Genomic DNA, 16409 nt, shown 5'->3' on the forward strand with positions numbered 1-16409 from the left:
TATTTTTAAATTTCTCAGCAAGTCCAACAAAGTTATTTTTTCCTTTACTGCTGGGATAGACTGCTTTTCTTCAGGACACGCACTAAATGAATGATTTGGTTTTGACCGAGAATATTTCTAAACCAGAAACACAAGGGGAATGACACCAACTGAGGGGAGCTGCAGATTTCGGTTTCTCATCTCATTTTCATTCTAGGGGTCCAGATTCATTAACTGGACAACAGGTGTCCCGCACTTTTAAATTTTTCTTTTTTTCATTCTTCCTTACTCATTTTCTGGTAAGTCTGGCTGAATTTGTGTAACTTAAAGGAGCCTATCTTAATGATCACTTAAATTTATGAAAAGACATAAACCTTACCAAAAGTAAATAAAAATAATGAGGTTAAATTAAGGGACACTGAATTAAGTTTTAAAATCACATATTCGAATCCCCTGAGATATACAGGTAAACCCCTGTTGATGAGAGAGAGGCTTTTTTCTTTTTTTTTGAGATGGAGTTCCACTCTTATTGTCCAGGCTGGAGTGCAGTGGAGCAATCTTGGCTCACTGCAACCTGTGCCTCCCAGGTTCAAGGCATTCTCCTGCCTCAGCCTCCGGAGTAGCTGAGATTACAGGTGTGCACCACCACGCCCAGCTAATTTTTGTATTTTTAGTAGAGATGGGGTTTCACCATGTTGGCCAGGCTGGTCTCAAACTCCTGACCTCCCACCTTGGCCTGAAAGAGATACTTATAAAAAGAAAACCACACTTTCTTAAAAAATTAGAAGTGAAGCTTTGTGTTCCCAGGGTAAAGTAGAATGGCTGAGAGCAAATACCAAGTTTAGTTTTGCTGTTTTAATATGCCAAAGATTTTTGACCAACAGAAACCCTAACAATTTACTAGATACTAAAAAAAAAAAAATTGTTGCCAGCAAAGGAATGGAGCTTAGAACAGCCACATTCTGAATGTCATCTTGAGGTTCTTATGCTTCTTGCTCATCCAGTGAAAGTATATGGTTAACATTAGAGTCAACAGTCTCTAACCCAGAAGAAGTCTGATACCAAAATCACCACTTTCTTTTATAGAATAGACAATGTATTTTCTATATTGGACATTACTTTTAAAACAATCTTAAAATAAGGTCAACCTTTCAAAAAGCATAGCAAATCTGATTAACTTAGTTTAGAATAGTTATTTTCCAAAATTAAGAATGTTGGCCACTTAAATTCAGTTCACATTCCAACAACTTAAAAGTAGTCAGATGTTTCATGGGGAGTTTCCCCTGGTAACAATAAAAGTTGCTAAAAAAATACAGCAGTACATAGAAGCAGCCTTAACAAATTGTTTTTCTTTTATTTATTTTCATTTTATTTGAGATGGAGTATTGCTCTGTCGCCCAGGCTAGAGTACAGTGGCGTGATCTTGGCTCACTGCAACCTCTGCCTCCCAGGTTCAAGCGATTCTCCTGCCTCAGCCTCCCCAGTAGCTAGAATTACAGGCGCATGCCACCACACTTGGCCAATTTTTGTATTTTTAGTAGAGACGGGGTTTTGCCATGTTGCCCAGACTGGTCTCAAACTCCTGAGCTCAAAGTGATCTGCCTGCCTTGGCCTCCCAAAGTGTTGGGATTACAGGTGTGAGTCACCACGCCCGGCCATTTTTCTTTTAAAGAAAGGAATGAGGTAGATATTTAGCCACAGTGATTTTTACTTCTATTTTAAAAATCTGAATTGTAGTCTACAAACAAGCATTCCCCTTCCTCCCAATAACTGAATAAAGGACATACCTCAGAAGGTGCTTGCTGTGTGCTTATATAATAGATAAGAAACAACCTCATTTTATCTTCTGGAGTTCCTGCTGCATAGGGGAAAAGAGGTTAAAAAAATATTTTCATAATTGCGGTTATTATGTATTATAGTCAACACAAGTATATTACATTTCTTTTTTTTTTTTTTTTTTGAGACGGAGTCTCGCTCTGTCACCTAGGCTGGAGTGCAGTGGTGCGATCTCGGCTCACTGCAAGCTCCGCCTCCTGGGTTCTCGCCATTCTCCTGCCTCAGCCTCTCCGAGTAGCTGGGACTACAGGCGCCCGCCACCACGCCCGGCTAATTTTTTTTTTATATTTTTAGTAGAGACGGGGTTTCACCGTGGTCTCGATCTCCTGACCTTGTGATCCGCCCGCCTCGGCCTCCCAAAGTGCTTACATTTCAAGGCATATATAAATTTGACAAAACAAAACATGGCTGTTGATTTAACTGAGTTAAGGTAACAGGCATATAATTATAACCATGTAAAATACAGATATGGAAAAGATTAAATGAGGTGGGATTAGAGGGCTGTGATTATGAGAGCATCTCTATTGTTATCTTCTAAATTGTGTGTAATGTTGAGATTTTCCTTTTAGATATAAACTCACAATGAAAGGAAAGGATATAAGCAGGGTAATCATACAATTCTAAAACAGGATACTTCTGAGGTGGCAAAAGGGGTGCCAGTAACAATTACATAAGGACAACTGGTATGAAAGTGGGGCTATCCTGGGAAACCAGATGTATGGTCACCCTAGGAACTGGGTTATGAAACTTTGCTGGCTAAACAAAATCATCTAGCTGAGCCTAAAGCCATGCTTCTCAAATTGGGGGCCCCTAAATACACATGTTTCTGAAGGCTTTTATATTACTGTAAGAATGGGAAAACCATATATTTTTATTAAAAAAATTGTTATATCACATACAATATATTTGCCTCAAATTTTAAGACAAAACATAAGATTTCAAAGTAATGTCTTGCTTGCAGTGCTCTGAGTTACTACTCTTAGTACCCAAAGCTCAAGACTGCCCAGAGAAACTCATTTATTGTCTGTTCTTCAATCTTGTGCACTTTGGTGGAAATGTGACAAAGCATTGGTCTCAACAAATAACAATATTCAGTCTCACTTTAAAGTGTATCCTAAGATGCAAGAACTCAGAATTGTTGTATTTTATTACAGAATAAAAACTAGTTGATTTTTTTCAAAACATAATGACTGATAAGACACTTATTTTTTACATGATTTGGAACACTAACACTCATTCTCTAATTATCCATACTCCCTGAATATGACAAAGAATGGTAAAATAAAGATCAATGGTAAGTTCTCTAAAGTTCTCATGTTTACAAATAAATATTGTATTTGGGGCATTTGGAATATTAGGTTATGAGACTCCAGGTCCTGTTAAATCCTAGGACAATACTGATACTTTTGTTTTAGCAGGTAATTAGCCTGATTCAGTACAGGCTAATGTTCCTACTAGCCTTCTGCAGGTTATTCTTCCATCATCGATTCTATTTTCAAAACCTCTTGAAGTGCTACTGGGATCTGTCCCATCAACCAGTGGTCAGTCTGGGGACTGGGAGGTAGTCTTCTAGCTCTTCCCCTCTCAGTCTTTGAAATGCTGTTTAGGATCAGCTTCATAGATGCGTAGTTCAGGGGTGAATCCAGGAACTCATGAACAACTTTATGAGGTTACTTTCCTGAGCTCCTTCCTCTCCACGATCTCCCTGGTACTTTCCCATTTCCTTGGCCTTCCCTTTTTGGTGCCCCAGCTAGAAAGCTTTGGCTTTGGTCACCCTGCTTCACTGAGCACTTCCTGCCATAACTGCTGCAACTATGATCAACCAGCTAGAGGACAAAGGGCAAAAGAGTAATGAGGCTTGTCCTACCCACTTGGGACCACAGATCCTAGTATACAAGAGGAAGGTTCCCCTCCCTCAGAGTTTTAGGGCCTGTGGGTCCCCGAGTTTGCTTCTAGTATCTTCAGCATCTAGCACAGCCTTTTCTAATAGTAGATACTTACTTTGCTTAAAGAAGGAACAGCTCCCACTCTTCTTCAAGGGGAAACATACTTTAAAACTGCTACAGTGTTAATAACTGCCTTAGAACATCTGCTAAGGTTTTAAAGACCAATCTGATGGTAAGGGCTGGGGAGCATACTGATCGTTATAATGACATAACAACAGGGAAACCAAACTGAAATTGTTAGCATGTGTCCTTTACAACCATGATTATTCTAAAGCCTGTAGCCAGAGCTGGGAACCTCTTGTCACATGTACCTCTCTCCTTTGACTGCGACTTTAAAGTCAGAATTCCCTTACTGAGTAATCTGATGTATTTTAGAGAAAAGTTTTAAGTACAGTTTGGAGAGCTTTTGTTCTCCCTGAAATTTTGAGAGTAAGATGCTGACCTGCTGTCCCATTACCCCCAAATGTCAAAGACATTCTCTAACACAGCCTCAGTAAAACAATTAGCAAAATGTGATATTAACACTGACACATTACAGTGATGTGATATACTACATGACACATTCACTACCATTTAATCCTCAGATCCTATTTCAAGTTTTACCAATTATGTCTACAGTATATTTTATGGAAAAAGGATCAATTTCAGAATCATATGCCACATACAGTTGTCATGCCTCTTTAGTCTTCTGTACGAAACAGTTCTTCCATTTTTCCTTGACTTGCATGGCCTTGGTTACCTTTTAAGACTATAGGCTGGTTTCTTCCTAGAATATCACACAATTAAGTTTTGTCTAATATTTCCTCATGATTAGATTTAGGTTATACCAAGGCAAGAATATCACAACAGTGATGCTGTGTTCTTTGCACTGAATCCTACTAGCCCTTTACCTCTCAGCCTTTCCTGAGCTCCTTCCTCTCCACAATCTGCTTAGTACTTTCCCACTATTTTATGTCTCTCTACTGATGATGTTCACTGTGGTTACCTAATAAGATATTTATCAGGCTTCTCCACTGCACGGTTACTTTTTCTCCCTTACAGTTAATAAGTACTTTGTGGGGAGGTATTCTGAAACTGCATAAATAGCCTATGAAATTTCAATTTATTCATTTATTATGTCCACATGGACTCTTGGCATCCTCTTTTATCAGTGGGTTATAATCTATTATTATTTATTTTGATGCTCAAATTGTCATTATCTGGAGCCTATTCAAGCTGACTTCTGGGTTCTTTTGACAAGTTCCATCATTTTTGGAGTACCTTCCTTGCCTTCTGACATAACAAAAATGTTCCAGACTCATTTTGTACTTTTGCTCCCTGCCCCAACTCTGGAATCAGCTACCTCTCCAAGGAGTCCTAGTGGAAACTGTATTTATAAGGCAGCATCTTTACTAGTTGGGCATTGCTGCTCCCAGGCCCTTTCAGTTGGCAGAGTCAGGGAATACATGAGTGTACACCGCCCCCACCAACATACAATCTGTATTTATTTCTGTATCTGAACAGATATATAGTGAAAACACTAAGTTCACACTAACACCTCTAATTCCAATCCAGCACTACAGGGCTCATTCTAATTTTTTCCCTTTTTATATTTATAAATTCCTTCTCTGACAATCGGAAATTATTATATTATCCAATATATTTATTTAGCCAGTCCCCTGTATATAACAAATATCCCATCTCTGCTTCCATCCCTTGCTGCATAGATGCCCTTCTTACTTCACTTGAGCTCTGATTTCCTGCAGTGGACCCATCCACATACCTAGACATACTTCTCACCTCACCTAGGCCCAAGCTGGTTTGTTCCCGTGCAGGGATCACCCTCCTCAATCTGTTATGGTTCTCACACACCTTGCTAGACTACTTCCACATGTGGACACTCTGCTTTCCTTTCCTGAACTTTGACATCTAATGCCAGATTACAGATTACTAATCCTCCCTCTATTCCATGAGTGGATGCCCTTAGTCATCTTGCTCAGGTTCCAACATCTTATTCGGGACTGAAGTGGCACTAGACTGCTACTTTGCAAGAATGCCTACCTTGCTCTGTCCTACTTAATATCTTTAGGGATAAATCATTTGAGAAAGGGGAAAGGAAAAAGCAGGACTGATTGCCTTTCTGTCAACATGCTTTTTTTGTTTCAACTTTACTCGAAAGTTACTGTAAATAACAAGGAATAGCTCAGAAATGATAGACTTATATAACTTTTTGAATTTCTTTCACTGTAAAATGCATATACCTTTAAAATGCTATGTTCTCACCACAAATCTAGCTTTCTAAAAGTGTGAGCAATACTTATGGCTTCTCAGATGTTTGTATAAATAGAATCTTTAATTATAAAACAGTTTGGACTTTTAAATTGTTTTCTAATTTGGATTGTAGTCTAAAATTCATACCAAAAACTACAACTCAAAAACCATCATTATGCAGCTTAAATAGCTTATATGTAAAATGGGTCCTAGGCTTTCCATTTGTTTTGGAAAAAGCTGAGATTTGAATTCAAAACTATTCTGAAATGATCTACAGGTCTCTAAAGTTTAGGGAATTTCAGAGACTAAGACTCTATGTAGATCCCACAATCTTTATAATTAAAAACCACAATTGGATTACATTAAAATTTTTTTTACTATTTTTGCCTGTGTTTTTTTTGTTTGTTTGTTTGTTTTTGAGACAAGGTCTTGCTCTGCCACCCAGGCTGGAGTGCAGTTGTGCAATCATAGCTTACTGCAACATCGTACTCCTAGGCTCAAGGGGATCCTCCCACCTCAGTCTCCCAAGTAGCTGAGACTACAGATGCATGCGGCCCTGCCTAGCTAACTTCCTTCATTTTTTTTGTGTGTATACGGGGTCTTGCTTTATTGCCTAGGCTGGTCTCAAACTCCTGGGCTTAAGCAATCCTCCTGCCTCAAGCTCCCAAAGTACTAGGATTACAGGCATGAGCCACTGTGCCCGGCCAGTCTTTACCATTGTTAAGTGCACAGTTCAGTGGTAAAAAATACGTTTATATTTTTTTGTTCCCTTCATCCCTCCACCTCTCTCCCTTTCCTGGCCTCTGGTAACTCTATCATCATAAGATCTACTTTTTAAGCTTCCACATGAGTGAGAACATGTGATATGTCTTTCTGTGCCTGGCTTATTTCACTTAACATATTGGCCTCCATAGATCATATTTTCTAAGTACAAATAGTTGTATTCTAAGAAAATCTAACATACAAATATTTAAAGTGATTGGCCATAGAGTTCCTTTAAAAGTAAATTCCCTAAACATGTAAAATAGAATTTAGTTTTAGATACATCTTTTCAGGAAACTGACAGCAGACCAAAGTAATTAGGAAGTGAATCACTTAGAGACACTTGCTTTGAATGTTATACCTTCAAGTCTTCCTGGAACCAGCAGAAATTAAGCTTTACATATATCACCTTAAACAACTGAATATAAAAAGTGGTTAAATACTATCAAATAAAAGTTCAATGAAATGAAATGCAAATCATTTTTCCACTGTAGGAACTAAGTTATAAAATTTTCCCAGAAAATAGCTCATTTAATTATCTTGATATTAGCACTGATTGTCAGAAAAACAATTCTATTCAAAGTTTACTCAATTGAAAATGCTGGTTTCATCAGATATGAAACTTACATTAACCTCAAATTTTTGGTACATACCATCAGGGTCTGATATTATATCTAGAAGAGATTTATCCAGAGTAGTTTTGCTCATTATTTTTTCTTCATATTCAAAATACACATCCAATTTTCTTGCCTGTTTCAAAATAAATATCAGATGAGAATATATTAAGTCATTAAAATACATAATGGTCTACTCACCTTATAAGTTTCTATTTTCTATGATCAATTTTAAGATATGTTCTTTGAGACAGGTCAAAAGTACAGTTCAGAAGTACCAGGCTGAAGTACAGTGGTGCAATCTCAACTTCCCAGGCTCATTCCCAACTCAGTCTCCTGAGTAGCTGAGATCACAGGTATGTGTCACCACACCTGGCTAATTTTTCCGTATTTTTTTATAGAGATGGGGTTTTGCTTTGTTGTGCAGGCTGGTCTTAAACTCCTGAGCTCAAGCAATCTGCCCGTCTCAGCCTCCCAAAGTGCGGGATTACAGGTGTGAGCTACTGTGCCCAGCCTTCATTTCTTAAAAGAATTTAAAGTGTCTTACTTTTGAATATATATTTAATATAGAAAAACAACAGATTATTTTGTTTACCATATTTTATGGATAAATTCAGCAGTAATTCTGCATACCGTACATATATTAGCAAAGATAAAAACACAATTCTTACTTATTGTATTAATTAGTTACTGGCATACAAATCATATTGTACTCCATACAAAATTCATGTCAGGTGGTCAAGTTATGTTTACTATTTTAGTGTGCAAATCCACATACATTCACCTTAACTGTATGGAAAGTTACCTTAATTATTGTCCTTTTTGTTTTTTTTAAAAAAACTAGTTCAATCATTGTGGAAGTCAGTGTGGCGATTCCTCAGGGATCTAGAACTAGAAATACTATTTGACCCAGCCATCCCATTACTGGGTATATACCCAAAGGACTATAAATCATGCTGCTATAAAGACACATGCACACGTATGTTTGTTGCGGCACTATTCACAATAGCAAAGACTTGGAACCAATCCAAATGTCCAACAACGCTAGACTAGATTAAGAAAATGTGGCACATATACACCATGGAATACTATGCAGCCATAAAAAATGATGAGTTCATGTCCTTTGTAGGGACATGGATAAAACTGGAAATCATCATTCTCAGTAAACTATCGCAAGGACAAAAACCCAAACACCGCACGTTCTCACTCATAGGTGGGAACTGAACAATGAGAACACATGGACACAGGAAGCGGAACATCACACTCTGGGGACTGTTGTGGGGTGGGGGGAGGGGGGAGGGACAGCATTAGGAGATATACCTAATGCTAAATGACGAGTTAATGGGTGCAGCACACAAACATGGCACATGGATACATATGTAACAAACCTGCACATTGTGCACATGTACCCTAAAACTTAAAGTATAATAATAAAATAAAATAAAAAAATAAAAAATAAAAAAAAGGATAAAAACCATAAAAAAAAAAACAACTTTTCCCTTATAGTTTTCCTATTTAATATCTTGAATTTAAGATAATGGAAACGTAGTAAAACTTTGCTGTGTGAGACCTTTCCTAATTGAAAATTTTGAAAATTATCCAAATAAAGTTAACATATTAAGATCCTCAAAAGCAAATAAAAATTATCAAATATCTCTTAAGTTATGCTTCAGATAATTCAGATACTATTGAGGGTGTTAATAATCAAGTGGGAGCAGAAACCATTCATGAAATTATAAAAACAATTTTTATAATTAAGGGTGTTAAAGTGGGAGTGGAAACCATTCATGAAATAAATCAGGATTTATATTAATACCAACGTAGAACCAATATACAAATATACAACATAAATACATTATACTAAAAGGCAGAATGAAATAATAAATAGCCAATTGAGGAGGAAGTGAAACATTTTGAGTTGAAGTTTGAAAGTGATTAAGGAAAAAAAAAAAAGTGATTAAGGGACATAGATATAGTTCATTTCAGTTAAACAGATAATGCCAAGGCACAACAAGGTAGAAACATCTAAATAGTAGACTAAGCAGTGAATTTCATATATGGAGCAACAAGAAATCAGAGTCCTTTCACTGCCACTCCCTTGCAGTGGCACGCAAGGCCAAAGTTTTATAGATGAAATATCCAGACAGTTCAAAAATGAATACAACATAAAAAGACATATACTGAGAAGTCTTATTTTTCACCCCTGTCCTCTTCCACCCCATTTTGACCTGCTTCTATAGGCATTTTCTTTTATTATTTCTTCTAGTTTTTTAGAGTTTCTTTGTGCAAATATCAGCAGAGTCTGTATTCTAATATCCGCCTCCTTTCTGACACAAGAAGTATGATACTGTACTTTTCTGCCCTTTCCTTTCACTGAACAATATATTCTACATCAGCATGTAGAGGATTCCCTATCAGCGAGCTCTTATCTATGAAATCTCCAGCCCTTCGTATTCTTCAGACTTTCTGATATAGGAACTATTTTAGCTACTCTATAAAGCTAGTTTGAATACTAAAATAGATACGAAGTAAAGTCCTAGAAATGAGAAAGTCCTACCAATAATACTAAAAATGAATAAAAGAAATATAAGAGATTCTAGGAAAAAGACCACAGTAGTGGTTGTGGGAATGGAAAGGACAAGACGAGTATTTACTAATTTACATGAGAAAGGATATGAGATACAAAGTAGTGAAAGAAGAAAAAGAAAACTTTGGGAATGATGATACTAGGAACTGTTAATGTGAATATTAGCTTGGGAAAAGCTGTTATCTGCAGAGTGAAGTCAGGAATGGCAGGGGAAAGGTGCTAAAATAAGGTGTTTAACTTTCAGGCCCTCTGATCCAGCTAACCTTTTCTGTTTTATCACTATTCACTAAATTCAGTTTCCGCTAGTCACATCAAATAGTTATTTCATTAAACTTTTAACTTGTCATTAAATACTGTGTTTGCTTTTAATTTTCTAGTCTTAGGCTCAAGTTATTCTCTTAGCTTTTGCAGAATATATTCCTCCTCTACTATCTACTCAGTGAATTCTACTCATTCAATGTCTACCTTCTCTGTAGCTTTTCTACAACTCTTCCTTCAATCCCTGCTCTCTCCCCTTTCTGACCCTCTCCCAGTTTCCTCCTTGGCCAAAATAACTCATTACTCCCTTATCTGTGTATCAACAGCACTTGATACACCTCATCATAATAACAAAGATCACAATATATTACTGTCCCTTGTTTATGTGTCTTTCTAAAACTGTAAACTCCTTAGAGCATGTCTAATTAATTGTTTAACCCTAGGAGTCTAACACAGCACCTGGCTTATAACAAGCACTTGCATTTGTTGAATTTCGAAACCAAGAACAGGGCGTATACAGACCAAGTAATCATTTTTAAAAGTCATGAAAATAGATGAATGAACTTCTAGAAGTGGAAAACGTAAAGAATCTAGTCTTTTGTGACTGAATATGTAAAACTCACTATGCTAAGGTGCGGTGGCACATGCCTGTAGTCCCAGGTACTTGGGGGACTGAGGTGAGAGGATCGCTTGAGCCTTGGGAGTTTGAGACTAGCCTGGGAAACATAGTGAGACCCTGCCTCTAAATTAAAAAATAAATAAATAAATAAATAATTTAAGTATGCTAAATGCCATAGCAGAATCTAATTTCTGGAACTATATAAGTCAGTAAAAAAACATGGCTCACCGACTTATGTAAGTACAGGCATTTGGTTCATTTTGCTCTTTTTGATGAAGTAACTTACTTATAACACCAACTGCTAATGAACAATGGAAATAGTGTCCAAAAACAACTTAATGTGATTGGTACTAGGTAGGGGGTTTCTTTTTGAGGTGACAAAGATGCTTTAACAGTAGATTGTGGTTGCAACAACTCTGTAAATATCCTAAAACCCACTGAATGATATGTTTTAAATTGATGAATTGCAAAGTACGTGAGTTACATCTCAACAAAGCTGTTAAAAGTAACAACCCTTTAATATACTGATTATGAAGGAGCACCATCCTAGAGGAAAAGAAGTGAAGTGCTATACAGATTTTCTAACTTGCATAAGAGAACTAGTATCTCTTCAAGGCACCTATCATGTGTAAGGCACTTTACTTACAACTATGGCTTTCAAGTGTTTTTAAAGAGAGAGCCTCAGGACCCTCTTTCTCAAATTTTCTGCAGAACCCTAAACATAAAACAGATACGAGTGATCCATTAAATGCCTCCATACAGCTCTAGGGTACCAGAGAACAGTGTTCAAAAATTACTAACTTACATTATCTCATTTAATTCTCCAAATAACACTATGAGCTAGGAATTATTAATCTCATTTTAAAGATGAAGAAACAGACACACAGAAACATATATTTGTTCAAGATTACCAGAGTAGAAGTAGTACAGAGTTGAGATTCAAATCCAGGTCACACTCTAATGTATACCACAGATAATAGGGGAAATTACACTATCCTCAAGAACAACTTTATTGCTTCCTTCTATAGGCCTTTTCTCAAATTCTTGAAATGAGAGAAAACACTAAGAGAAGCAACTTCTGTAATTCCAAAGATTAATTCTTCTTCTACAACATGGGCTCAAAAGAGAATACAGTTTGGGTAATAAGAGTGACATAAAAAATGAACAAATTAAAAATATAAAACAAAATAACAAGGTCAAGATAATAAACAGATTCTTTGGTAGCTTCAATAAATATTAAGAATAAGTGAGTAAAAGGGGAACATTCTAGACAATCAAAAGCACTATGCGTGGAATATAGATTATATATAATGAATATAAACTCTGAGAGCCATGCATTTCTCAAAAATCCTTTTAGAAGGACATTCTATGGGAGGAATCTCATTAAAAAAAATGCTAGTGCTTTTCTCCAAATTTCGGTCATCAGGTAAACAATCAGACTGATTTTACATTCGTTTTTCAGTACACTGCCTCAATTTATATTATATCAAATTAACATTAACATGCTGTGCACACATACACACATATACAGATTGTGTTAGACATCTGACTGGCTACAGCCCACAGGGTTTGGAAAGAACAAAGGAAGGGGGCACTTTCTAAACCTAGTTTGTCCCTTCTCTCGCCAAAAGGGAATAATCTTAAAACTTATCTGACGCTAAAGCTGGACACTGTGGTATGCACCTGTAATCCCAGCTATTCAGGAAGCTAAGGCATGAGGATCACTTGAGCCCAGGAGTTCAACAGCAGCCTGGGTAACATAGTGCGACTTGTCTCTAAAAAAGACTTATCTGAGAAGTACAGGTAGTACACATCGTTTGCTTTTTGAAAATCCATAACCTGGGACATTTGCCAAACGACCAAGAAAGGACAAAAAAGAAATTCCCTTTTCCTTCCTCTAAGTAATTGCAGGGATTTTTCCTTCTTTTTACTATTTCTCTCCCCAGTCTAGCTATAGACACTACTGTTCTGGAACTCTATTCACTGCTAGTGATAATTCCCATTTCTTACCTCAGTCTAATGACTGGGTTGATGACCAAGTCTAGAGTGATACTTTTTGGCTTTCCCTCTTCTTCAGACCCCAATTCTATTCCCAATTACCATTCAGCAGTGAAAAGCAAGACAAGAAGGGAATAAAGAGTTATACCTCCTTTCTACCAGTAAGAACTCAATATTCCTTTCTCCCTACTTCTCAGGAGGTAGAGGGAATGATAAACCTTTCTCTTTTGCAGTGCTACGTTAGGAATATTCCAGATTATGAATTAGATAGGGTTTGTGAGACAGAAACCTACGTATGACGTAATATCTATAGGAAAGTATACCCCCACAGTTGCAGTCGTGAGCTCTCCAAGTTCCCGTCTCTCTGCCAGCACTGCCTGGATGGCCTCCCAAAATTGTGACCCAGCCGCCACTAGCATCGCAGCCTCCCATAAAGGAGCAGAGCCAAGCTGGGGCGCCGCTGGGGGTCCCATGGGCAAGACAGCAGGAGCTCATGACTCATGATGTGTGGCGACAAGGGCATTTCTGCCTTCTCTGAATCAGACCACCTTTTCACATGGGTAGGGGCCATCCATGGAGCAGCTGGCACAGTATATGAAGACCTGAGGTATAAGCATAAGCTCTCACTAGAGTTCCCCAGTGGCTACCCTTACAATGCGCCCATAGTGAAATTCCTCACACCCTGCTACTACCCCAGTGTGGACACCCAGGGTAACATATGCCTGGACATCCTGAAAGACAAGTGGTCTGCCCTGTATGACATCAGGACCATTCTGCTCTCCATACAGAACACTCTCCATCTCCAGCCTACTAGGAGAACCCAACATTGATAGCCCCTTGAACACGCATGCTGCCAAACTCTGGAAAAACCCCACAGCTTTTAAGAAGTATCTGCAAGAAACCTACTCAAAACAGGTCACCAGTCAGGAGCCCTGACCCAGGCTGCCCAGCCTGTCCTTGTGTCGTCTTTTTAACTTTTCCTTAGATGGTCTTTTTTTGTGATTTCTGTATAGACTCTGTATCATGAGCTGTGGTATTATTTTTGTTTTTGTCTTTTAAATTAAGCCTCAGTTGAGCCCTTGTGATGTATATTAAATAAATACATTTTGGTCATTAAAAAAAAAAGTATATCCCAAGCTACAATGAACTTAGAACCAGACTTTTAGAATATAACCTATATCTAAGCTGAAGACTGTTTATATTCTAGCCATTCCTGTTTTTTCTTACTTCTTCACGTGTTCAGCCATCTTTCAGGGCTGTATTTGGATATCCAGGTGGGTAGCACCAGTAATGCTGTATTATAATCGTCTGTGGTTGGTATATGTCACTACAGCAAAAACTCCTTGAGACTGCTTGTTCATTATTGTATGTATAGTGCCCTGCAGGATAACTGGAATTCTCCAAAACTCAATTGCTTTGTATAATATAACAAAATAGCTGGTTAACTTATTTTCAGTTATTCAGGTGTGCATTTTGCTGCAATTCATACTGGTGGGTTTGCCACTATATGCATGGGTTTGTCAATGTGAAAAATTATGTTACAAAAAATCAAGATGAGCCATAAAATTGTATTTAAAGGTGTTCTATGATACAAGTGGCTGAAAATATTTACTTGTTGGGTTTCCAAGCTACAATGAACTTAGCTCATGTGCCACAGTGACTTAGGAATCTTGAACAAAATTCATCTTTTTACTTCTACCTCTCTTCTGTGCACAGATAGGACAGTATACTATCAAGGTGAGAAACCTGGTTATATGTTCAATTTCTACAACAGATTATCAATCTTACTAGTTGGTTATCTCATTTCCAAACATACGCATTTTTTCTCTCAACCAAAAACATCGAATTTCTAGCATTCTAGGCCCAAATCAGAATGTATAACCTCAACTTGTTATCTAACTCCCTATCAAAAGTCAAAATGAAAAAATGATATTATAGATTATTCAAAGAATATGCAATCTTTCCACTCTAGATACTAAAAATTCTATTCTTAGTTTAAGAACAGGACGTATACAGGGAACCATTAGACGGCGATAAACTTAGACTTTGCTACCTTGGTAACTCATAGAACTGCTCTCATTGAATTGTATTTAATATTATATCCCTGGCTTCCATGAAAGTTGCTATATGAAACAGTCACATGAAATCTATAAGGGTAACTGATATTAAATACTACATCATTACATCACTTATTCGTAGATAATGCCCAATATGAGCAATGTCTTTTGTAATGTGATGCTAAGAAATGGTTTGCTTAGAATAAAAAACAGAAAATCTTTCTGACAGAGGTTTTTTTATCTTAATCATCTCTTTTTTATCTTGGTTGCGAGAAAATTCAAAGCCAAATTTGAGAATTAACATTATAACTATTGAGCTTTTACTGAATTATTTTTGAGCTTTTATTGGATTATTTTCATTCTATGTGCTATTTGAGGGAGCTGCCTTAAATCTGTTTTAGAATATGAACACAATATTTAATCTGTAAATTTATCCTATGTATTGACTTGTGCTAAAAATATTTAAATTCAGACTAAAATGATCTATATAATAAAAAATTTAAAATGCAAAGTGATTTTTATAGATGGCAAGTATAAAAATATAAACAGAAGTGACCTTATTATCATGAAATAGTGAAAACTGCTTCATGATATTTCTGTGGTATTTGTAAACTGTTGTCTTGTTTTCTATGGCTCTCAGAAATCATTTAGTTTTAATTTATTCAACCAGTATGTTGAGCACTTTTTTTTTTTTGAGACAGAGTCTCACTCTGTCACTCAGGCTGGAGTGCAGTAGCACGATCTTGGCTCACTGAAACCTTTGCCTCCCAGGTTCAAGCAATTCTCATGCCTCAGCCTCCAGAGTGACTACAGGTGTGCACCACCACATTTGGCTAAGTTTTGTATTTTTAGTAGAGATGGGGTTTTGCCATGTTGGCCAGGCCGGTCTCCTGGCCCTAAGTGATCTACCTGCCTTGGCCTCCCAAAGTGCTGGGATCACAGGTGTGAGACACCGTGCCCAGCTGAATGTTGAACTCTTAAAAGACATACTTAGAAAAAGAACAGCAAGTTAAATCCAAAATAGGCAGAAGAAAATAAATAATAAAAATTAGAGCAGAACCATTGAAATTAAAAACAGGAAATCAACAGAGAAAAATCACAGACTATAGAGGTTCCCTACTACTATTTTTTGTTATTTTTATTTTTTATGAGATAGGGGTCTTGCTATGTTGGTCAACTGGACTTGAACTCCTAGGCTCAAGAGATCCTCCCACCTCAGCCTCCGAGTGGCCGGGATTACAGGTGCATGCCACCACATCTTGCTTAGTTGTTATTTTTCAGTTTAAATTATTCCTAATCCTATGGTTACTCCAAAGGGATTACAAAAGAGCAAACCATTCTCATTGAATTTTAGTAGATATGTTTTATGGAACTACAGCATGGTAGAGAGAACATGGGACTTAAAAACCCAAGTTAAAATTCAGGCTTTGGTAGATGGTCTTAAGCCAAGTATTCAGTATTTCTGAGATTCAATTCCTCTGTAGAATGCGGGAATATACCTAT

At 37.2% G+C, this 16409-nt stretch overlaps 1 protein-coding gene and 1 pseudogene across 3 annotated transcripts in view; one reads left to right on the forward strand and one right to left on the reverse strand.

Annotated features, from left to right (window-relative positions):
* SCFD1 (sec1 family domain containing 1) overlaps positions 1-16409 on the reverse strand; it is a 109338-nt gene that overhangs the window by 36227 nt on the left and 56702 nt on the right. For all 3 annotated transcript variants that reach the window (XR_004028055.1, XR_004028056.1, XM_003260713.4), the window contains exons 15-16: positions 7427-7523; positions 1767-1837 (exon numbers count right to left, since the gene is read on the reverse strand). Coding sequence is in view for 1 of the 3 variants with exons in the window: in XM_003260713.4 (XP_003260761.1) it covers positions 1767-1837; positions 7427-7523 (168 nt within the window). In the remaining 2 variants the exon portion in view is untranslated. The remainder of the gene's footprint in view (positions 1-1766; positions 1838-7426; positions 7524-16409) is intronic.
* On the forward strand, positions 13231-13984 carry LOC100595804 (annotated as a pseudogene).

This window comes from Nomascus leucogenys, chromosome 22a (assembly GCF_006542625.1).
Source record: "Nomascus leucogenys isolate Asia chromosome 22a, Asia_NLE_v1, whole genome shotgun sequence".
Lineage (NCBI taxonomy): Eukaryota > Metazoa > Chordata > Mammalia > Primates > Hylobatidae > Nomascus > Nomascus leucogenys.